Source organism: Gekko japonicus, unplaced genomic scaffold (assembly GCF_001447785.1).
Source record: "Gekko japonicus isolate JY-2015 unplaced genomic scaffold, Gekko_japonicus_V1.1 scaffold141, whole genome shotgun sequence".
Lineage (NCBI taxonomy): Eukaryota > Metazoa > Chordata > Lepidosauria > Squamata > Gekkonidae > Gekko > Gekko japonicus.
The window spans coordinates 803,985-828,890 of NW_015176455.1; the positions used below are offsets into that span (position 1 = coordinate 803,985).

Here is a 24,906-nt window from a genome sequence, read left to right on the forward strand (position 1 = left end):
GCGCGGGGCGGAATCGCGCCACTCCCCGGGGCCCCGCCGTCTGAGCGAGGCGCAGCCTTGTCTGCTCTAGCGAGAAGACGCAGACCTCGCCTAGGAGCCGCCGCTCCCCTGTAGTGTCTCCCCTCAGAAGACATTTCTCGCGTGCCGGTTTCAGAGCCCCGCCTGGGTCTCGCTAAGCCCGGGAGGTGGCAGTTCCCGAGTGGGGAAGGGCAAAGGCGTACTGGGGAGCAACAGACGAGTCCAGCGGCAACTTTCAAGAGTAGCCACATTTATTCCGGCATTTGCAAGGACTGTTGGGCGACAGTCTGAGGGTGGGAGGAGGACCCGCTCGGCGCTCGCCCACCGTCGGCGATCTTCTGACCGACTCCAGTCGATCGACTTGGTTTTGTACCAGAAAAGTAAAGCGACGCGCACGCCCCGCCTTCCCGCCGCCGGCTCGGAGGTCCCCTCCCCACGGGATTCGTCGGGGAGCCTCCGCTTCGCCTCGCGTCACTCTCGAGGCAAGGAGGGCGCGAAGAACCCGCCAGTCCCTCGGAGGATTTCTCGTGGCGCCCGGAGGAACTCGCCCGGCAGAGTCTCCGAGGCTGCGGACTATTAGTCGGACTGCCTGGAGCCGGGGAAGGCGCTGCTCGGCTCTCCCCCCCCCCTCTCTTCCGTTGCCAGGGGGCCCTGCTCGCGAAGTCGCGCCGACATCCAGAAAGACACGGCGGAGGAGAAAGCGGCTGCCCCACGTAACCCGCCCAATAATGTCTCTCTCCGCCAAGGGAGTTGCTTTCTCCTTCTAAACGGGCTACAGCACAGCATAAAAGTACTTATTTTTTAAAAAGGAAAAGTTTGACCCGCTGGTATCCCCTGCTCTGCAAAGGTCTACTTGCTAAACTCCGAGGTCACTCCGGTTGCTTGCAGAGATCGGAGCCGCCAAGGGGAGGTTGTGTCGCTTGAGGGGGGAAAAGGGAGTCTTGGCCCGGATTGGAATTGGGGCGTCCTCATCGCCGAGATCCGTCCGTCGCCTCTAGACCAGGGAGAATTCAGACTCTCTTCCCCCTCGGAGCCCTTCCGCCGCCAGCATGTCTAAAGTGGCGGCGGCCGGAGCTGCAGCCGCGTCGGCGGCCGGAGCGGAAAGTTGCGGGGCGGCGCCGGCCGAAGACCTCTCCAAGGTGTCGGACGAGGAGCTCTTGAAGTGGACCAAAGAAGAGCTCATCCGCAGCTTGCGCAAGGCCGAGGCGGAGAAGATGAGCGCCATGCTGGACCACAGCAACCTCATCCGCGAGGTCAACCGGCGCCTGCAGCTGCACCTGGGCGAGATCCGGGGGCTGAAGGTAAGGCGGCGGCGCCCCCTTGGAGCCAGGGAAGGGAGGGCGGGGGACAAGGCGGTGGGGGCTTTGCAGCTAGCCTGAACTTCTGCCCTCTCTCACAAACCTGGTCAGAGGAATCTGGGTGCTTGGAGTGGAGAATCCAGATGGGGTGCCTCCTTCCTGCTAACTGACCTCCCTCCTGGAGGTGATTTCCTCAGCTGAAGGTGGATTGAAATGAATGATACCAAAACTCACCCTCCATTTGCTCTTGTGGGATTTTTGGTGCAGAACTTCCGGGAAGGTTGTGCTTTACTGGTAAGATGGCACTTCCACCTCTGTCCTCTTTACTGGTGCCCCAGAATCTGCTGGTGGAGGTAGTTGCTTGCCTCAGGGCAGTGCCGTCTTTGCTTAATTGCTCTGAAAGCAGGACTGGGCCTTCCCTGCTGCTTCCCTCCCCCTTTTAATTTGCTAGGGCTCAGCTTCGGGATTTGTTTGGTAATAGAAGCCCTCAGAGGATGTGCAGAGTGCATTTCCATCACAGCTAAGTACCGCCTTAAGTGTTACTTCATCACCTGGTTGTAGCGTTCTAGGAAGTGTACCCCCATGTATAAGCAGTGAAAAATCCCTGGCTTGTGGAGTTTGCTCATGTGTTTTGCTGCTTGTGCGTGGGGGGTACACCACCCAGAACGCCCTAGCCTGTTCTGGGTTTCCAGTGCATGCTGATATGGTGGAATGCATACGTCTGCAGCTGGTTCATCACAGTGTAATGCTTTTGTATATATGTGTTTTCAGTCTTTTGCATCTCTCCAATTAATGGGTCTTGGGTAGCAGGACTTGGAAGGAGCACCTTGGCATGATCAGGAGCAGCCCTGGAGTGAACACACTCCGGGGAAGTTCTGCAAATGGGGATTCCAGCCCTGTTATGCAACCGTGATCCCTTTGGGGAGGGACGGTGGTTCAGTGGCCAGGCACCTGCTATGCATGTAGAAAGTTCAGTCTCTGGTTGAAAGGGCCGGGGTGTGAGAGAGCCACTGTAAGTCAGGGTAGATAGTACGGATCTTGATAGACCAGTAGGCTGAGTCAGTGTAAGATATGTTCTCCTGAGAATGTGGAGAAGAATTGCTGGTGAGAGTAGGTAATACTGGGTGAGTTGGAAATTGATCTGTTTTACAGTCAGGCTTCTGCTTCATCTATCTTAGTCCTTGTCCCAACCTGAAATGAAGCCTGACTGATTTGGTGGCCTTTTCTGTATTTTCCTTTCCTGTGTGTTCCTACTGTGCTTTCCCTGCTGGTGATATTTCAATTGTAGGCTCCTTGGGGCAGAGATCTGCCTTTAAAAAGCACACCGTACATTGCTCTGCAACTATATGGTGAGCACTGTCAATAAATGTCTGGAAATGGTAACCTTAAAGTATGGTGAGCACTGTAAAAAAAAATGCCTGGAAATGGTAACCTTAAAGTAGGCAAGTGTCCAGTCAGAGACAAGCAAAAGCGAACTCAGGGATCTTGCTTTCTGGGTGGGAGGAATCCTGCAAGGAGTCCTAGGATTGTATTGCATTGAACACATTATGTGGCGTAGACTCAGGTCAGCATCTGCTCCCTGCCTCCGTGAGAGCCCTGCAAGTGATGACCTGTTCGTTGGTTGAAACCCGGTGTGGTGTGGTTGGAGTGTGAGACTAGGCTCTGGAAGACCCAAATTTGAAGCCACACTCGTGCCATGGAAGCCTGTTGGGTGAGCTTGGACCAGTCACACACTCTCAGCTATCCTACCTCACACGGTTGTTGTGAGGTTAGAATGGAGGAGAAGAGACTAATGTCTTTGATTCCCTATTTGGGAGAAGGGTGGGGATGTAAATGAAGTAAATAATGCAAGTGGTCGGACTTTTGTGAGAAGAAGATATGGGATTTATGCCCCGCCCTTCATTCAGAGACTCAGAGTGGCTTACAAACTCCTTTCCCTCCCCCTCCCCACAACAGACAACCTGTGAGGTAGGTGGGGCTGAGAGAGCTCTTTAGCACAGCGCCAGATGCTAAATCTTGCTATTCTGGTGTCCAGAATTGGGGCTGCAGCACTGAGTCTTATATCACTTATTTTGTTTTTACTTCACACTCCAGTATTGGGGAACAAGCCACATATGGAAGATCAATGTTGGAATGTTCAGTATGCACTGATTCTGTGGGAGGCATTGCCTGCAAACAGGAGGCTGGACTTCTCCATATGCTCACAGAGCTTTCCTGCAAAATCCCAGTGGATTTTACAGTGCTGCATAATCTTTTTTTAAAAAAAGAAAACCATGAATAGAGGAAGGATGCTTGGTCAGAACAGGTACCTGGCAAATTAAGAAGAGAAAGAACAGATGGGGAGAATCAAGAATCAGCGGGAAGGGGGGCTTTGCAAGAAAATTGAGGGATGGTGTGAAGACTTAGAGCCAAAACAGGGACTTTCCTGACAACTGGGAATGTTATTATATAAATTAGCCTATATCCCCTTCCCAATGGGGACTCTGAGAGGCTTACATCATTTTCCCTTTCACTATTTTATGACAGTCAAGAGGAGAAAACAGCTACGTTTTGTGTCACCTTATTAAAGACCTTGAACTGTAGCTCTGTTCACACATTACAGTGAACACACGTACAATCCATGTACTGTGTATGCTTGATTTTTCTTTATATATGTATTAAGATATTCTATGCATGTACAGCTGAATATGTGATTGATCCAACTACTGGTCCCTGTTTTCAGTTGCAAAGTGAATGTGCTTTGGGTCTTTCTTACAACCATATCCGTATACAAGCAGGATGTACGTGCATTCACTGTAACTTGTGAACAAGGCTTGTATTGTAGGTGCATAAAATATGGGAACATAAAGTGTACACGCAGTGCAAGAGAGCAACTGAGGTCTCCCCAGGAGAAATTGGCATGGGAATGATCTGCTTTTGACTGGTGATGGATAGCCATGGTGGTGGAAAGGGCTGTCAAGTCGCAGCCGACTTGAGACAACCCTGTAGAGCAGAGGGTCAGATCTGACGTAATTTTTTAAAGAGGGTCAGATATGATGTAAATGACACTTTGTTGGGCTGGGCCATGTGTGCCATAAAACTTAATGCCAGGTACTGGATATATAAACGGTATGAAGGAGAGTAGCTCGTAAGCTCCGAGTTGGTGTATCCTCACTGCAAGGTCCCATGGGCTGGGAGTGGGGTGCAGAGGAAAACTCGCATGGGCGGACCGGAGAGCCGGTGGTACAGCACTGGGCAGACGTTACTGTGCTACTTGACTTCTGCCGATGAGGTTGTTCTGCCATGCTGAAGCCACAATCGGAGTGGCTTTACCCACTCCCCTCCCCGAGCAGTCTTCCCTCCCTTGCGCTTGTTGCTCATGGGCTGCATAAGAGCCCTAGTTGCCCCTGGGCCTTATGTTTGGCACCCCTGCATAGAGTTTTCAAAGCAAGATACAGATAGAGATGGTTTGCCAGTGGCTTCCTCTGCATAGTGACTCTGGACTTCTTTGGTGGATCCCCATCCAAATACTAACCCTGGTTAGCCTCTAAGGGCTGACAAGATGGGGCTGGCCTAGGCTATCCAGGTCAGGTCATAGCCATAGAACACTAAATAGAGTAAATCAGCTTTCAAAGGGCAGGGGGCAGTTGATTTCTGTAGAGAGCCCACCTCTCCCAGCAGGTTTTAAGACAGAAGGGCTTCTTTAGTGTCCCTGGATGGTCAGGCGATCTCACCCAGGCAGATGACAGAGCTTGACCTGCTTAGCATTAGCAGGGGAAATGTTGTGTGTCCTTCAGGTCACTCTGTGCAGAATGCCAGCTTGGATTCCTCCATGGCCCCTGCTCACCTGGGTCTGCTTTCCCTTTCCTCTCCTCGGCTGATTGAGTGCAGGTGGGGCAGTCCAAAGAGCCATTGGGGGCTCACCCAGCCTTGTGAATAGATCCACAATGGTTGCTAGGCCAACAAGTTTCGCGTTGCCCACCTTGCCTGTGGAGGGCCGATGTGGTATAGCAGTTAAAGTGCCAGACTGGCATCTGGGAGACCCTGGCTCCAGTCTTCACTCTGCCGTGAAGCCCCCCCCTTTGGCCAGCCATTTTGTCTTGAAGCTTTTTGTGAGACTAAAGTTGGTGATGGGAGAGCTGTACATGGGGCCCTGAGCTTCTTGGAGGGAAAGCAGGCTTAGACACACAGGAGGTAGCTATCCCGACATCCATCTTCTCTGGGCTTCAAAGTGTGTTATCAGTTGTTTGGATTAAGAGCTTTCCTATCTTGTTGCTTGGAGTAAATTTATAACTCTCCCGCTGGCGAAACAGCCATCTTACCTATGCAGACTTTAAAAAGCCTTTGCGGAATGTGCTACTCGTTGGGACTCTATTTGTGTCCTAGCCTAATTTCTTTAATTAACTTTGACGGAGTTTGCAGCTTTTATACTTTTATTATTATTTCCCGAGGGGTAGCCATGCAGCGAAACGAAACAGAAGTCCAGTGGCTCCTTAAAGTCTAACAAAGTTTATTCCAGCATACACTTTTGGGAGTTGGACCTCGCTTGTCTTAGATGTGTAGGCCTCCGATTTCCATATTTCCTGCCAATACACATCTGATGCTGTGAGCTCTGGCTCCTGAAGACTTGTGTAGGAGTAAACTATGTTAGTCCTTAAGCTACCGCTAAAGTTCTTTCTCTCTTTTTAAAATGTGGCTCTCATCGCCAGATCCCTTGCCAGGTGATGCCTTTGCAACAGACAGCTTACGCTGTTCTTTGCAGTTTCTACTTATGTTCAAGGTGATGGGCTGTATGTGGCAAAAAAAGTTCCTCTGATTACACTGCAAATGGTTTGCAGATTGATTGATTGTCTGTGAATTGCAGCCCCCCCCCTCTCTGATGCTCTGTGCTCTGATGCCACCTGGAGAGAGAGAAAGGAGAGAAGAAAGAGTTAAAAACCTGCCATCGAGTCTTTCTGGGTGCTTATATTTAGTAGTAGCCCTGGCCAGCTATTGATCTGCTTAGAGGAGGAAGGAAATAAAACTCTGAAACGATGCACTCAATTGACCTGGTGATAGGAAGGGAGATAACTAAGGCTCCAGTGACATGCCTTTGTGCGGCTCTATGATTTGTTCCTCTGCGTTTTTCTTTTACAACCCAAAGTAGGACAGGTGGAGAAATGTTGGTTTTATTCTTTTCCCCTTCTGTTACTTTTTTCCGTCTCTTCCCAGGCTTCTTTTTAACCTAGAGAGGGAAGGTATGAGAAACATATGGGGCTCCATATATTCTCCCTCCCTAACAGGATAGGGAGGGAGATTTTGATCAGAAAAAAAGGACCTGATAAGAAAGGGTTAAGCACAGCCTGTGGTCTCCTGTTCTGTGTTCCAACTCCCAGTCTGCCTGCTCTGGGGTAATAAAAGGATGATGCTACAGAAGAGGGCTTCATAGACAATCATGTCACCATGTGTCACTTGAGCCAGAGCCTTGGGAACACTGTTGTAAAGACAGAGATGAACCGGGGGCATTCAGACAGGTTTCTCTTCATTTTGCAGTTTACTGCTAGTTTTCTTTTTATGCTGGAGGGCTGACAGGGTTTGGTCCTGTTTGGAAGAATGAAAGAGTTTGGCCCAAGCTTTTCCTTCTGGCTCTATCTATAACTATCTGAATTCTGGAGCAAGAGAGAGGCAAATAGCGAAAGATTAATTTAACCCCCATGGCTGGAAGGGTAAGACTCAATCTCTTCCTCGATCTACTTTGCGAGGGAGATAAGAGCAAGCCTTAAAAAGGTTTTTATTTTCCTTCCTAAGGACAGACTGTTGAGTTAACCTCATGCTTGTTGCCTCGCTGTGATTATTTCTCCAAGTTTCTGCAAAAAGGATTCACTCTAGGCTTTTCAGAACCTTTGATTGGGCAAAGTTTGCACTGGCAGGCGTATATCTGCAATCCAGGCCATTCTGTTGCAGCTGGCTAGGAGCAGCAAATCAGGACAGCCTACTCTGTCTTCTGAATTAATTTAATACATTACAGCCTCCCCTGGGTTGCCTTCCTGCAAATAAACTTACTTGTTTCCAGGTGCTTCTTCATATGGTCAGGTTGATAGGGAAAATGTTCTTGGTGGGAAGTAAAAAGTATTTTTTTAAATTAAATTTTAAAAGATACTTTTAATTTTGAAGTGCAGCTAATCTGGGATGTCTCTGGGATGAACTGTAGACTTTTGCCAGTTGTCCAGAATTCAGGAAACTGAAATCCTCACAAAGTCAAGGGGGCAGGGCTGATGCTTAGGGTTGTACAGCATGCTTGCCCAATCTCCCCCTTGTAAGATGATGGATGTGGATGGATTGAGAAAGGTGTAACCATTTTTAGAATTGCACTATAAGACTCAGATGCTATGGAGGCAAGCCATGCATGAAAGAAATGGAAAGAATTGTGTGTCCCTTGTGTAGGCAGAGGCTGCGGTGCATCTTTTGGTTATGATGGGCTGCTGATGTACACACAGAAGCACACTGCGCATGTATCCACCCCCATGTGGGGTAGGCCGCTCAAAGACAGGTGGCTGGTAGGGTTAGCTCCCACTGCAACGCTTTCCTCCAGTTCAGGATGGTATTTTCCCCTGTGCGTAAATGGCAGCTGTCATTAGAGTAGGTGGTAGACCTTGGTAAAGATCTCTGCTCTATCCTAGATTGCAGCCCATTCGTACTTCCTGTAGAGCTTAATGGATGGTGTTGACATTACGAATTCAATTCTTAGTGCAGTTACACTTCAGTGGACTTAGACGGGTGTAACCGTCTAGGATTACATTGTAGGAGTGTGGCAGAATCTTGGGAACTTGTTTTTCTTACATGCAAAAGCCCTTCATGGCCTTGGCCCCTCTTATTTGCGGGGCCACCTCTCTCCCTGTGCTCCGCAGCCGTGACAGCTTTGCTCAAGTCAGCAGGGGCTTCTGCAGGGGCCAACTCGAAAATGGGCAAAATCAACCACTGCCTGTGTACCTGTTTTCTCTGTTGTGGCTCCCCCTTTGTGGGATGGCCTGCCTGAGGAGGTCAGGAAAGCTGCCAGTTTCCTGCCCTTCCACAAACTATGCAAAACTGAGCCATTCAAGAGGGCTTTTCTGCACGGATAGCTGGGTTTCACAGCACAAAATGGTTTTACAGACTTGCTTGGATAAATGATTTGGGGCTGTGGTCTGCACTCCTGTGTTCATCTTATTGTAAGTAGCATCCTATTTATGTGATTTCTGTACCGCTTTCATGTTTCATGTGAATACTTGGGCTATGCTTCAGTTCTTCCTGATGGCTCCAGGCTTCTAAAATCTTAATGTTTCAGGTACTGAGTGCCCAGTTTTGTTGACTGTACTGGCTCACTAGGTGTAGTCCGCCTTGAGTCCCTGTGAGCAATGCTCCCTCTAAGCTGTGGAGTCTTGTGAGCAAAAATTCGACTTTGTGAGCTACTGGCATTAAAGATGTGAGCAAACAATTTGGCTACTGCAAAAATTAGTTCACCCTGGAGCCATCCTTCCTGAGCTAAGACAAAAATGTCTGAGCTGGAGTCTAAAAATCTGTGAGCTAGCTCACACTAACTCAGCTTAGAGGGAACACTGCCTGTGAGGGAGGTGAACTATAAATAAAGTAAACAAAAAACGAATTTTTGTATATTCTGTGTAAACCTGAATATGGCCATAAAATAATTTCAGTAACTTATGCCAGTGCTGATACTTTGTATCCACAGTCCCCGGCCATCCAGAATTGTCCTTGTTCTTTTGCAGCATTGTTGATTCTAAATTAGCCTGGTAATTCCATGGCAAGAGAGAAAGGTAGATGAAAGGTTTGTGAGCCCTGCTGTCTCTGCTGCCCTAATGTGTTGTCTGTAGCAAAGAATGTTTATTAGCCCGCAGTCTTTCCTTAGTAATGTATTTGTTGTTTATCTCTTTGCCTGTCTCTTTCGAAGGACATCAATCAGAAACTGCAGGAAGACAACCAGGAGCTGCGAGACCTTTGCTGTTTCTTGGACGATGACCGGCAGAAAGGCAAAAAGGTTTCCCGAGAGTGGCAGAGACTTGGCCGCTACAGTGCCGGTGTCATGCATAAAGAGGTTGCCTTGTATCTGCAGAAACTGAAGGAGCTGGAAGTGAGGCAGGAAGAGGTGGTGAAGGAGAACCTGGAGCTGAAGGAGCTTTGCGTCCTGCTGGATGAAGAGAAGGGGGGTGTTGTGGGGTGCCGGAACTCAGTCGATAGCCAGGCCAGTCTCTGCCAGCTCAGTGCCACCAATGCGTACATCAGGGATGTTGGGGATGGAAGCAGCACCTCCAGCGCTGGAAGCACAGATAGTCCTGACCATCACAAGCACCACCTAAATCCAAGTCCCGAGCACCTCCAAAAAACAAGGAGTGAAGGGAGCCCCGAGCGTCAGAAGCACAGGAGCGCTAGTCCAGACCCCCTCCACAAACCCAGGAGTTCTGCGAGTCCGGATCCCCAGAAGCATCTGAAAGGACTGAGTCCGGAGCATCACAAAACAATTGGCAAAGTCGCCCCTGAACAGCAGAAGCACGGCTGTAGCAGTCCGGAAACCCTGCCCAAGCACATGGTGAGTGGTAGCCCCGAACATTTTCAGAAACACAGGCCCGGTAGCAGTCCGGAGCACCAGAAGCACAGCAGCAGCCCAGAGCATCTTCAGAAGCACACTCTGAGCGGAAGCATGGAACATCTCCCCAAAGTGAGGGGCACCAGCCCTGAGCACCTCAAACAGCATTACGGGGGAAGCCCGGAGCATCACAAGCACTTGAGCGGAGGCAGCAGAGAAGGCACTTTAAGGAGGCAAGTCGCAGATGACCTGTCCCCCCAGCACAGAAGCCTCTACAATGGCATGAACGGTGGGTCCTTCTGTGGGTTACCATTAGTAATGATGATGGTTTTAGAGATAGTTGGCAATGCACTGCCATATTTGTGGTGGTCATCATGTTCAGGATGATGATGTGTTCACAGTGCAACGCTTCTCTTCCGCAGTGAAGCAGAAGGGGATGCCGTGGATGTGGAGTGGTGTAACAGGCTGTGTGGCAGTTATGTCTCATGGGGTTTATGTGGATGTGGAAACAAGGAGGCATGGAAAGGGGTATCCCTTGAGGATGAAGTTAGCTTAAGGTGTCCAGAGCCTGAGTGCCCACAAGGGTGGATAGGGAAGAACAGAGGCCAGTGGATGGGTGAATGCAAGTCTCTCTTGCACAATTCAGAGTAAAGCTTGCAAGGGAGGATCTGTGCAGCCAGAGTTGATCTGCTGCCTTCACGCTGAAGGTGCCTTGCAGACTTCTCTTGAACTGATAGATGCATAGTGAAAAAACCCTCTATAGTGAGGGGAGAATGCACATTTACTGAACTTCTCCTTGCTGTATACAGTTCTCAAAGCTGTAGGAGATTTTGGGGGCCTTTCTGAGGCCCAGACTGTACATCACATTTTGCTGTGGGTTGGGACAGGGTTCACCTGACTTGCACCCCATGAAGTCAGACAGCAGCAGTGAGAACTTACTTTCCAAGTGCTGCAAGGCCCGATTCGAATCTGGACAGTGGCATATGGGGATGGTGATGGTGGGGAAATGGGCTTCTCCTCTAGTGAAATAGGGACATGACAGAATCAGAAGGATGGATTCTTCTTATGCAGGTCCTGTGATTCTGAGCAGCGATCAGTGGCTCCAGTGTGGAGGGGTTTTCTTGAGGGGGAACACCCAGTCAGTCTTGGCGGACTCATAGGGTATCTCTTCTACACTCTCTAAGCTTCTGTGGTGTGTATTAAGTCACAAGAGTAGTAGCTTACTGATGTTTTCCTAGCATCCTTAGAAATAGATTCCTTGACTTTTAGCCTCTGAGATGCAGCATGCAAGAAACAATTGTTTCTTGAATATTTATTTATTCCTTGTGTGGGTGTGTTAAATGTTGTCAAGTTGCATCTAATGGTGACCCCAGCAAGGGGCTTTCAGGGCAAGTGAAAAGAAGCAGTGGTTTGCCGTTGCCTTCTTCTGCTGAGTCTTCCATGGTGGTCTCTCTTCTAAGTGCCAACCCTGCTTAGCTTCCCAGACCTGATGATATCGGGCAATACCATGTGGCCATCTCTCCTTTATTTATTCCTTACCAACAGCTTAAAAAGGATATTCTAGGCAGCTGCACAATGCAAAGGATTTAAGTCTGAAACCGTTTTCAAGATAGGAACTAGTATTAATGCATGGCTGATCGATTCTTTACCACAATGGTCATTCAGCGATTTATAGATCTCGGAGTACAGCTTAAAAAAGAAAATGAAAAAGGATCTTCATGTTGAGTTTGTATTTCTGTTGTGTAAGTAAAGGGTTGATGCTAGCAGCCCAGCTTTGCAGAATGCTTTGTAGGATTGGGACCTGGCCTGATCTACACATGCAGCAGAAGGAAATGATTGAATGGGCTGTACGACTTCAGGCTGTAAATGCCTCTTTTGCATTCTCTTAAATATAAGAAAAAACCCTTTGGGGGAAAAATGTCTGATTCGGCCATCTCATTGCTGTATTAGTTTTCTGGTAGAGTGCAGGGTGTTTTTTTTTGGTTTTGTGGGAGACACCATTGCAAACTACCATCCTTCTCCTGCGGCCAGGATAAGGGAAAAATGAGGGCTGTTTAGAATTCATATTTTATTCTTGGGATCTTTCCTGTTTTTCAAGAGTTGTAGGGTAGCCCTGACCTGGATAGCCCTGGCAAGCCTGATCTCATCATATCTCAGAAGCTAAGCAGGGCTGATCCTGGCAAATACTTGGAGGGGAGACCTCCAGAGAATACCAGGGCTGGGAGGCCAGAGGCAGCCTATCAAGCCACTTCTCCGAATGTCCTCCATGCCCCAGTAGGAGTCGCCAGAGGTCACCATGACTTCCAGAAAAAGGGAAAAAAAGTTCTAGGGTGGATGAGTTACTTTGGGTTGTGCGTGAAGTCAAGCTCATGGCCCAGAGAGGAAGTTAATTTTCTGACTGCAGTGTGTTCATCCAAGAGAGCAGAAGAGGGTAACAAAACTGAATCGCAGAGTCTAGCCCTGGAGACTGGGGGTGAACATCTTGATAGTTTCGGGTTCAAGAAGAATCAGAGTCTTGAGAACTCTGTATTGACTTTTTAAAGTTACTGTGGCTCTACTGTTGCTTTACGATTCAGTAGTCTGCAATTTGAAAGAGCGGTGGAAGTAATATCTGTGTGTTCTCAATGAACTCTGGTTTGGGAAATTGTATAAGCCTGTGCCAGGAGTGGTTCAGTAGGAATTCTCATGGATTGGTGGCGATAGTTGTTTAGCATGTGGCAAAATCAGGGCCTCGGTGTAAACTTACCAATGCTGATAAGAAAAATCTCCCTGTTTGTCCAGCTTTAGTAAATAGATTTCCAAAGTAGATTTCCAAACATATCAAGATATTACTTATAATAGGAAATAGTTATTTTTCACTCTAACTGGGGTCCTTATCCAAGTTTTAGGATCCCTGTAATTGGGGGGGGGGAGAGAAATAATTCTGGTTAGCCTGCATTAGTATCTCAATGGTAACTGGAGATTAGTGCTTAACCACAATTGCTGGTTAGAGAAGCTGGCGAGGAATGAGGCATGCCCACAAGCTTGGTTCATGCTAAAGGTAAAGGTTCCCTTGCTCGAAAGCCAGTCGAGTCCGACTCTAGGGTTGCGGTGCTCATCTCCGTTTCAAAGCCGAAGAGCCAGCGCTGTCCGAAGACGTTTCCGTGGTCATGTGGCCGGCATGACTAAACACCAAGGCACACGGAACGTTGTTACCTTCCCACCGAAGTGGTACCTATTTATCTACTTGCAATTTCTTGCTTTCGAACTGCTAGGTTGGCAGGAGCTGAAACTAGAGACGGGAGCTCACTCCGTCATGCGGCACACTTGTGTCTCGAACTGCTGAACTACTGACCTTCCACAGCCTGCAGTTCAGCATCTTAACCACTTGAGCCACTGCAGCTCCTTGGTTCATGCTTATTTGTCCTTAAATGTGGTTGCAGGTGGTGTCTGAATGTAGCTTAGATCTTAGATCTTTATTGGTTTGTGCATGGGGACAAGCTTGTGTAATTTCCTGGTGCTGATGCAGCTGCTGATAAAAGCACAGCAGCAACAGGTCTTCTGCCAGGCATTGGCAGTTGCCATCCACTAGGTTTTTTCAGGTTTTTTTTTAATGGCAACTGAATATTGTTTTTATCAGTGTAATGTTATAAGAATCTTCATATGAAGTTCATTGGATCCCCAGATTTCATTTTTAAAAGAGTAAATCTATAAACCCTTTCTTTGGGGAGATAAGCCTTTCTGCTTGTATCTCCACAATGAGAGGGGCTGGAGACTTTTTCTTGAAATGAAAGCTGGGAATTTAGCGAACCTGGTATGCAGATTGTACCGATGTTCCATCGATATAACAACATTCATTTGCTGATCAGAAAGCAAAAAGGCACCCTCCCCCACCCGCTGGTGGGGTGGGGATGGGGAAAAATGGCTGCTCTGTGGGTGGGAATAGGAAAATCCTAACTTTCCCACCTACAGGCAGGCATGGCTTTCCCAGGGTTTGGGAAAGATTGAAGAAAAGCCAGGGAGATCCTGGGAGGTGCACAAATGCACTATGATGTGGGGAAGGATGAAATAAACCTGCTTCTCAAGTGTATTGAACTGGGGGGCAAATAACCCATGTGGAAATGGCCTTTGGTATGTCCTTTACCTGGAACACAAACCCTGACATTCCCTGTTCATGCTTTAAGGTGCTAAAAGCAGTATGAGAAATAGTTCCAGAGAAAAGAAGGAAGGATGTAGAATGAGGCTTCTTATAGCTTTCTGCATTTAGACCAAAGCAGTCATGCTCACGAATTCCACACCCACTTTTGTGCAGATGAGCAGAAGAATGAACATGACCTGCGTATTGGTAGGCTTCAGATGTGTATGCCAGAGCTCTGCCAAGGGTGGAACTAGACAAACTCCCCAAACTGACAGTTATAGTCAGAAATGGCATTTTGATGTCTGCCTCTTAACATGCAATGATGGAATTGCATGATGCAACATCTTAGTGTGTTTTCCTAACCCCTCATTGGTTACCACTGGGAGAGGGTGGTAGCATGGAAAAGCTAGAGCCTTTATTGAGGGGTGGGGTGGCAGAAAGAGAGCCATTTGGCCCAGGCCTCACATCCACAGAGGGCTTCAAATGTAGACTTTTGATGTTATATCCAAATGAGTTTCTACGTACAGTTGCAGAGATGGGTTTGAAAGAAGATGTTCATCATGCAACTATAAACTTGCGTAAACATTATGCCACATTTTTGTCACCTTGTTTTAGCATTTCTTAATTCTTTAATAAACTGGGTGTCTTAAAAAATGGAAGTGGCCCATGCCTGCCTTGGTCCCTGAGAGGCCCTGGGAGAAACACTGCTGGGATGATGTCACGTTGCTTCTTTCTGTTGCTACATGTTATGAGAGAGAACGGGTGGGGCTGCATTTTGGGTAATGTCTCATTCTGTCCTTGGTGTTGCCTACACATACAAAATCCCACAAAAATCATTATGTAGCTCACTCTACTCTGAGGTGATTAACGAAAAGCAGGAGCAATGCATTAGTGCTAATTAACATGTACAAATGGATAGGTTGTGTATGGTCTTTAAAACAGTGTTACTGTAAATCTCTTCTCTTTTTTAAAATAAATCTTTTGTTTTACTGGGAACTCTGCTTAATTTTTCCCCCTTTTCTTTTTTTGCATCTGAGGAAAATACCAGTGGCTGTTGGCTCTGCTTCTTACTCCCTGTTGAGGTTATTAATGAGCTGAAGCAAAACTGCTGACTAATATTCTCTGGCATGGACTGCTGGAGGGGTGATAGATCAGGATTGGAAACAAGTGCTTGAGAGGACCAGCATTCATTTCAAAAGGGGGGAGGAGAATATGTGTACATGTGGGTGAAATAGAAATATAGCTACCATTGTCAACAGTGGCAACTTAGAGCATGTTCTCCGAGGGGGAAAAATGTGCTAATAAATAGGTTCAGTGGATTTTGGAGAACTGCAGGATGGCAGTGGAATATGGGACATATCCTTCACCCCTCTGGGCACAAGTCTACATACTTCCTTTGTTCCTGATTGGCTGCCTTTTCCCTGCTCTGCATACATTCTTGTTATTACCAAAGAACTGAAGGATTGCTTTGCAGGATCTGATCGAGGGCCAGCATTCTGCTTTCCTCTATAGAGCGGTAGATACTCACAAGATGTTAACTGTGAAGGTGTTGACCATTCCCTGCTGCTATAGGATGGGACTCTGTTACCTGGGTAAATGCAGGCTAATGGTAATGCAGGGGAAGAGGGCTCTTGCAGGGGAAAAATAAGCAGGCAGGCTCTCCTTCCCTCCATCTAGCTGTGAGACATTGCCAGACTTTTAGATCATTGTCTTATTTTCTGTATTGATTCCAAAGAACTGAAGGATTGCTTTGCAGGATATGATCGAGGGCCAGCATTCTGCTTTCCTTTATAGAGCGGTAGATACTCACAGGCCAAGATGTTAACCGTGAAGGTGTTGACCATTCCCTGCCGCTATAGGATGGGACTCTGTTACCTGGGTAAATGCAGGCTAATGGTAATGCAGGGGAAGAGGGCTCTTGCAGGGGAAAAATAAGCAGGCAGGCTCTCCTTCCCTCCATCTAGCTGTGAGACATTGCCAGACTTTTAGATCATTGTCTTATTTTCTGTATTGATTCTCATAATGTTACTCTTGTTGGTCTTCCTCCTTTGACTTTTGTGTCTCCCCACTCTGCAGCTTGTTTGGTATTTTCTGCTCATCTGATCATGTTGCTTCTTTGTGCTGCTCTTGTTACTGGATTCCTCGCTCTTCACTTCACTTTAAGCTTCTGGTACTTAATCTCAAGTGTCTCCATGGCCTGGCTCCTCCTCATTCCCTTCTCCAGGGACCAGACCTCTAGTTAACTGTAAAATGACCTTTTCTGTTCTGCCTGTGCCCTGCCTAATCCTGGAATGCCCTTTCACCTCTGACTCTCCTCCTCTGTCTTCATTCAGCCATCTCCTTCCTTAAGGCACATGTAGTCACCCTAGCATTTCCCATGTGATCCCTCCTTCCGTTTTGCTTTATTTTCCACTTCTTTTCTTGTCTTTTCCATTTATATTGTACGCTTGTGACTTGAGTAACAGTCTGTTTTATTTTGACTTTTTGTTCAGGTTCTGACGGTTGTAGGTGTTCTATAAATTATCACTGCCCTTGCCCATTGATTCTTCCCTGCAACCCCTCCTCCTCAAGCCTGACTTTCTACAAAACTGGGTTCATTTTCTGTCCTATACCCTGACTGGGGGAAACAAGTAAGAAAAAAGGCTGGAAAGTAAGGGTTGCAAAGGGAGAGTAGGGGATGGGGAAGGGTTAAATACCTCCCCTCAGCCCTTCTTCCTTGCAAAATACCCTTGTCCCTTTAAAAGTATGCAGCAAATCCAGGTTCGGAAATCCCATGTCTTATGCAGTCCAAATTTACAAGCTCGTCTCATGGTGTCAGGAGAGCCTGATCTTGGATGGTTGCATCAGAGACAGAAATCCTGTACTTTAGGGTTATCAGATAGGATTAGAATGTGGCTGTCCATTGTTGCTTCACAAGTCAGCCATGAACTTGGGGTCCCACCCCAGTCCAACACTTTAACATCTTCAGTCAAGTCTCTGGAGACTGGCACCTGGAGGTTATGGGAGGCTGTCTGTGCCAAAGGCTGTGTTTACTTGGGGGTAACAAAGAAACCAGAGGTTGGATCCAGTGATCCACCAGCAGAAGGTGTTAACAGCTGTGGATCTTCCATGCTCCTAACCCAGCAGTCCCTTCCAGCTTGGTCTTCCCTGCTTCCTCCAACATCAAAGCTCCACTGATGGGAAGAGGGAATAATTTCTTTACCTTCCCACTCTTCATTGCAGTACACCAAGTTTTCCAAGGACACTAAGTTTAGCAGGAGCTTCATAATAAGCCACACTTCCAGTGCTTGACCCCACCAGGCTACACAAATAACGTTTTTGCAATTGGCCACCTGAAAAGAGCTGTCTCTTTAGCCTCTTTAGATAGTCACATTAATTTTTGACCACATCACCCGAGTGCCATATTCTACATAATAGTCTAATTCAAAGGGTTTCCTTGGATTCATGAATGGACAGATTTTTGCATTTGCAGTACTCAGCAACATGTTTATAAACATACCTTAGAGCAAGCTTGAGCAACTTGTGCCCCACTGAGTGGAATGCAGCCTTCCAGAAATTGGCAATTTCCACCCATTCCTACTTCCCACTGCAGGTGCCCCTCATGTTGTTTTTCAGAATTCCCTTTGCCCCAGTAGCAGCATTTCATGGTGGGCAGGCAGGAAAGTTCCACTGTGCTAGTGGAAAAATTGGTGTGGCTCCAACTCTTGGTGCCCCAACATGGGTTCAGACATGTCCTGTTTTGCTGCTTGGCTTCCTGCAACTGCAAAGACGGGGTGCTCTAAAGCACTTTGCAAGGCACATTAACATGGTTTCTTTAAGAACATAAGAAAACCCAATGTTGGATCAGGCCAATGGCCCATCCAGTCCAGCACTCTGTCACACAGTGGCCAAAAATACCAGGTGCCATCAGTGGGGCCAGGATACTAGAAGTCCTCCCCCCGGCCCCCCCCCCCCCAAGCACCAAGAATACAGAGCATCCCTTGGCCCAGACTAAGAGTTCCTATCTATAGCTTGTGGCTAATGACCACTGATGGACCTCTGCTTGGTGGGTCCGAGTTATGTAGACCCTGCCTATGAAATTCTCTCCTCTGTTTCCCCAAGGGCGATCTTGAAGATTGGCCAAGAACCCTGTCTTTCTTCTACATTCTTTGCATCACATTCAGAAGCATTTTGGATTGTTTCCTACACTTGTAGTGCTTTCTGCCCATAACCAGTCACCAAAGCCTTGGTACAGTCTGATTCTACATGTGCAAATCCCACTGAATCTTATGTATCTCATCTCAAGTAAGTATGTTTAGGATAGCCTTGTCATTAGATCCATAGAATTGTTTATTTATTGCATTTTTATTCTGTTCTTCTTCCAAGAAGTTCAGGGTGGCCTGCATGACTCTTCTTGAATTTCCATTGGGGAAAGAGGCCACAGCCCCTTTTATAGCCACTTCCAAGCCTCCTCCCAATGCATATTTACACGCTGTCAAGTCGCAACTGACTTATGATGACTCCAGCAAAGGGCTTTCAAGGCAACTGATTAAGCAAAGGTGGTTTTGCCATTGCCTTCCTTGGCAGAGTCTTCCTTGGTGGTCTCCAATCCAAGTACCATCCCTGCTTAAGCTTCTGAGATCTGATGAGACCAGGCTATACCTTACTATTCCACACCCCGTCCTCCCAATAGCCCAGTTTTTTTTTTAAAAAAAGATATGAGTCTTTTCTATCTCTGCTCCCTTGGGGGGGGGGGCAGGGGAAGCATTTTGTGTTCAACCACACAGAATTTATAGAAATGTGTCCTTACTCGTGTGAAGGATGCTGAATGGAACATTTGACAGAATTCTAAGATACAAGCATGGAATGGAATGGCCAACATTCATCCCCCTCCCAATTTCTCAGGTTGCCTTTTTCTTAAACTACTTACAGTTTTAAACATGTCTTTCATAAGTGTTTCCATGTCTCCCACTTTTAAAAGAAACTATTTATTTTAAAGATTTTCCCCAAACATTACGAATCATTAAGCTAAATGGAAACAATGGCATTTTAAAGCAACTGTCAGTTCATGAATAGGAAGGGTAGTTTTTTCAAAAAATTGATCACAAAATGATGACAGAAAAAAAGATGAAAGATATCTCAGCAAGATACCATCTGCTAATTATTTTGTAAGTTTTACTGTGTATAGATCTGTGGTACAGCCACACTTGGAATAATATATACAGTTCTGATGGTTATCTCAGAAAGTATTTTGTAGTGCTGGAAAAGGGCATCTAAAAGGATGAAGGGGTTGGAGCTTCTCCTATAAGAAAGGCTAAGAACTTTGGAACGTCTTCATTTAAAGAAGGATGACCAACTGAGGGGATTTGATAAAGGTTTGTAACATTATGCTTCAGGTAGGGCAAGTGGATAGAGAGGGTTTTTTTCTTACGTATCGGTAAGCAATGAATCGGATAGACAGTATTCAGGAAAGGCTAAAGAATGTGCTTCTTCACGCAAAAAGTAGTTAACTTGTAGAAGTCATTGCCGCAGGATATAGTGATGGCCTTTAATTCCATTTGGCTTTCAAAAAAAGGATTAGACACTTTGATGGATGTTAGGTTCGTCAATGATTATTAGCCACAATGTCTAGTAGGGATCTGTTCAGAAACAGTAACGCTTCAAATAGCAGTGGCCTCCATGTGCTTCTTACAGGTCTTCTGGGGACATATGATTGGCCACAGTATGAAGCAGTATACTAGGCTAGATGGAACATTGGCCTGATGTGGCACAACTCTGTTAAGTGGACTCTGACCAGGTGGCAACCTGGGAGAGGACGCTCTGGGTTGTGGCACCAAAACTCTGTAATTCTCTCCCCAGGGAGGCTCCTTTATCCCTTTCTGTTGCTGTCTTCTGCCAGTGGGTAAAGACTTTGGCTGATTTCGCACTAGAGCTGCCTCGATGTTGCGCCGCCGTTTGCCCCGATACTATTGGTCAGTTTCACACCCGAAGCTGCGGGGCTGCATTTTGACTCGCGGCTTCGCCTGATTTCCCCTGCAGTTTTGTGATCCTGTACACACGCAGTTACATGTCAGTTACATGTGTACATCTTGGGAGGTACACACGTAGACCATTCAGACCTGCGGCTAGTGGCTAGCTTTCATAAGGAATCCTGTATCCTGTGTCCCTGAACTATCCATACACTACATTTTCTAATTTCTCTATTCTGTTCTATGTCTTTCCCCATTTTAGTCTGGTTTTTTTTGTTTAAATTGCTAGTTTATTCTGCTCTAAGTCCCTGAACGGCTGGACTTTACAGTTGGTTTTACAGCCAGAAAATTTTGCCTGTGCATTATGGCCCTACTATTGCCATCTGCTTCCTGGCATTCAAACCTGCTGGTTAACCTTGTTGTATCCAGTTCAGAAAGCAACAAATAAATTATGAGAATATTGCAAGCAAATAGGGAGTGTGGCATTTCAATCTTAGGGTAGCAGTGATCATAGTGGGAATCTGCCCTGTGCATTTTTTTTTGTAATCATGTTTAAAAAAGTATGATACCCTGGCCTTGAACAAATTTACTCCTCAAAAGTGCAAAAACAACAACAAAAGCCATTGGAACCAGCATAATCTCATCCATGTTTACTTCCTTTGTAGTGTCTCCAGTGTCATGAGAACTGGCATAGCAGCATGTAGAGCTGGAATACAACAATTTGTACCTCTCCTCCTTGATTAAAGAAGTTTTAAAATCATGCCTTTTATAGTAGGTTAGGCTGAAAGACTGTGGGCCAGTTCCCATGCTACACTAGTAATTAAGAACATAAGAGAAGCCAGTGTTGGATCAGGCCAATGGCCCATCTAGTCCAACACTCTGTCACACAGTGGCCAAAAATACCAGGTGCCACCAGGAGGTCCATCAGTGGGGCCAGGACACTAGAAGCCCTCCCACTGTTGCCCCCCCAAGCACCAAGAATACAGGACATCACTTGCCCCAGCCTGAGAGTTCCTATCTGTTCACCTTAGCATGTGTGTAAGGAGGCATGCATCATGAGGTTTTTAAGCATACAGCTGTGTGAACAGGTCCTATATTTATGGTTCGTACTTTCTTAAATTTCTAGAGTGTCATCTGGAAGTAATGTTTTTTTTAAAAAAATCTTTCGACTTACTACCCCGCTCGAACCCCCCAAGGGGTCTCTGATCGGCTTACAGTTAATCAGTTATCCCTACCTATGGCCACACAGATACTGGGGGTGGGGACAGCCCTACCGGCACCCAGTAGAGGGACTGGTTGATCTTTTTCTTCCCAGCTCGGCGTCTTGGCTTCCAGTTCTTCTTTTTCTGGTGGTCTTTCGGTGGCGGGTTAGCAGGGCCCTTCCGTCGTGCGGCATGCTCTGGCACGGCTTCGGCTCAGTCCTCCAGGCTCCGCCGCACCTGCGCCTTCCACGCTCCCCGCGTCTTCCTGGCTCTGCCTACAGCCGACGTCTGTTCCACCGTAGATGTTGTGCCTGGTCGCCATTTTCCGCCATTACATCCTTGGCAAACTCTTCCAACCCCCCCGGCACCACCCTCAAAATATTTTGATATTTGCTGAGGCAGTGCTGGCGCTACCATGTGTACCTTGTCCCTGAGTGTCTCCCAAACAGCAGTGCCAGTAGCCCTGGAGAAATATAGGTCCTGTACCTTAACAGAGGCTTAACTGGATGTTAATTACCAGTTGATCTTCTTACTTCCTGTGACATGAAAAGTGCCATTTTCCCATCTCCACACATTAAGCCTCTATTGAAGTTTTGGAATTGCTGCAGTGCTAAGGTACTCAACCCTGTATCCCCTTTTTTCTCCCAGGTTTTTGGCAGCCCTACTTCAGCCATGCTGTGGGGATGAGGCCATCTCATTTCCATGCTTTCAGAATTAGTACTGAAAATTGAACCAAGGGGGAGGGGAAATTAAGGAGAGAAACCTATGGCAGACAAGCTCATTTGAATAGATTTAGGAATGTACCTCTAAACTTCTTCACAAGTTGGCTCTCTGATACAAAGCCATACTTCTCTCCAGACTAAAATTGCAATTGCAGTTTCTTTGAATGCCTTATTTTCTGTTCGCCAACAGCCCTCAATTTTTTGCTTGACCTCCAGCGAATGGGCTCTGTTAATGCCAGATTGTTTAATGCCTTACAAGTGTATCACCCTGTTTGATGCACTTCATGTGTATATTTTTCAATAGGTGAGCATCTAGAGGAGGAGAATGCCATGCCAGTGCCATGGTGTGTTTGTAATATCTATTTGTTAAGAAATACATAATTTAAACATAGGGAGATAGTGCATGGAGTTTCTAAAATGGCATCATACCCCCACTGCAAGCCAACAGCAGCTCCCTCCTCCATCTGCATCTTACAAAATAAAACCTTATTCTGGCCAAAAGCCAGAAAACTTCATTTTTTTCTTTTCACAGAGGCTAAACAGTGTTCTGAACCTCTGCTCTGCAAGTAGGTGGTGATGCTGTCGTACACAGTCACCTTGGAGCTGTTTCTCACATTACAGCGGTGGTGCTTGCATGTTTCTTGGTCTACACATTCAGCGGATTCCCACTTGGAGGGACTTATTAATGTAGTAGAACTTCCTTCACCTGTGGTCTGAAGGTGCAATGCATTCTGGTACCTCAGCACAGCCAACTTATTACCGCCTTATTCTGTGGCATGTGCAGCTCAGGCTTTAGGTCCTACTTTGGTTTAGAATTGGGCAGAAGGGAGCAGAAGCTCACAGAGATTGGTGAATGTGCTGCTCTTACCCTGCCTCATGCTGAAGGGGAGAAGGAAGATGTTAAGTCGCTCGCTTAACAAAGAAGTCGAAGAGTGATTCAGCAAGAACACAACTTTATTCTTCAACTCGAACACAACATCTGATAGCCAGCTGTCCTGCTTTTAAACATTCCCGGCTAATGTAGCCACACCCACAGTACAAATACCAACCAATACGGTTGTTCAGATAAGGACCAATCACGGACATTCCCACTCAGGGAGCTTGCTGTAAAGTGATTGGCTAGGTGCTTCCTGGGCTATTAACACAATTGGATGTATTTGGATCCTGGCCCAGGGTGAAGCTTAACATTACAAGTCAATGAGATGTTTCACATACATCATGCATTCCATGGCAGCTTTGGAATACACTACAGAAGAGAAGCAGACACTTCTCAGAGTGCCTCATCCTTGTTTTGGAAGATGCTGACTGATGTTTAGGTTTGTGGTAAGAATCTGAGGCTGGTGTTCACAGGAGTAGGGCTGGTTTTGCCTACTCGGGAAGAGCAACCAATGAAGGCATAGATGTTTCTTTAAAAATAGTCAGTTGGCCATGTTGAGGGTGGGCAATGTGTGCAGTGGCTCTTACTTGGCATGGGACAAAGCAAGAGCAAGAAGTTAGTCCTTGTGAGTAACCCTTGCTTCTTTTGTGCTGTATTCTGGTGGAAAGAGCTCTGCTGGATTCCAAATTAAGCAGAAACCTAGTTCTCATGGAGATGGTAAATCTGTGCCTGGACTGTACCACATTAAGACTGCTGGTAAAGGCTGTCAGCATGAGGAAAAAGCAATATTTGCAAGTAGAGGGTTGGATCTTTTTTAATTAAAGGTTTTTATTTCTTTTACATTTAACATAACATCAATCAACAACAGGAGTAAAATAGTCCATTTACAACAAAACATAACTTTGATAATAGTGCTTAAATATACATTACTAAAAATTACACAATACCCATTGAGAAATGATGATGCCACACAACAGTATTTATAATAGCATTAAAGATTTTAAGTTTTCTGGGACCACCTCAAGCTGCGATAAATAATCCAGTATGATATACCACACTTCTACGAAGTCAGTTTGAAGTAGATTTAACTAATACTGACCAATTTGTTATGTAACTTTTTCCATTATGTAAATTCCCATATTTTCTGATACCATAAAGTGAGGGCTGGTGGATCTGAACTTTTCCATGTAGTAGCTATAGCAGTAGAGGGTTGAATCTTGTGATTTTTCAACAGCCAGTGCTGATGGTTGCAGATTTCTTCTATCAGCACAGTTCCCTTGATGGAAAAGAGAGGAGAGGGCTAAACTAGTAACTTCATGGTATGTCCCTGTGTGTATTCCTTGGTTCACAACTACAGAGCTGAAAAGTAGCAACTGAATCTTAATTAGGAAATCTTTCAAACATCTTCCCACATGGCAGCTGAAAGATAAGAAAAGATGATGGTCTGCAAAGCAAGTTTTACAATATTGTATTTACCAAGATGTAAGACTAGATCTTTTTCCAGATGTGCATCAAGAAAAAGAAGCAGTTGTCTTATATTTGCATTCAAGAATGCGCAGTAGTAAAACACTTCATGTGTATAACATGCTGGTGAGGGGCATTTAACATTCAGGGTCATCTTCTGTTGGGGTAGATACGGTAATCAAGTTTAAGAACCAGTGGCCTACAGCAAATAGATTTTTGAAACAATTGTTTGTTGACAGCATCAGTTGCTTGAGTGCAAGAGAACTCACACCTGCACTGAGATACTCATCAGTAGGACTCGGAGCTTGAAATCCGAAGTTGTGAGGGTGGGCAAGCAGCACACATTTCCATGAGAACTGACCCACATGCCATTCAAGAACAGGTGTGCGATGTGGAATTCTTTGCACAAAAGTGCAAAGGGATCAAAGCAAATATGGGAGTTGTGCTTCCCCAAAAGCGGGGGACTTTGGGGGGCATTCCTTGAGGGGGCAGGGCATCCCTGACATGAACCTGCAGCTAGGGGCCTCTTTAACTGCAGGGAGTCAGCGTTTCAGCGTGCCTGATGTCTGAGCGGAGATTGGGTGGGGGACCCCTGCCAACCGAGGGGTTTGGTAACCCTAGATGGCTTCCTTGTGGCCACCATGAGGACACTGTGCTGTCCAGTTTGGCCTTAAGAGTCCATTCTTACTGAGGCGGTTGGCTTCATGAAGGTTGTGTATCTGAG

At 46.5% G+C, this 24,906-nt stretch overlaps 1 protein-coding gene across 1 annotated transcript in view; it reads left to right on the forward strand.

Annotated features, from left to right (window-relative positions):
* The first annotated feature begins 1,067 nt into the window (after positions 1–1,067).
* Positions 1,068–24,906, forward strand: part of CCDC85A (coiled-coil domain containing 85A) — a 209,171-nt gene continuing 185,332 nt past the window's right edge. The window contains exons 1-2 of the mRNA XM_015426926.1: positions 1,068–1,319; positions 9,220–10,141. Coding sequence (XP_015282412.1) covers positions 1,068–1,319; positions 9,220–10,141 — 1,174 coding nt within the window. The remainder of the gene's footprint in view (positions 1,320–9,219; positions 10,142–24,906) is intronic.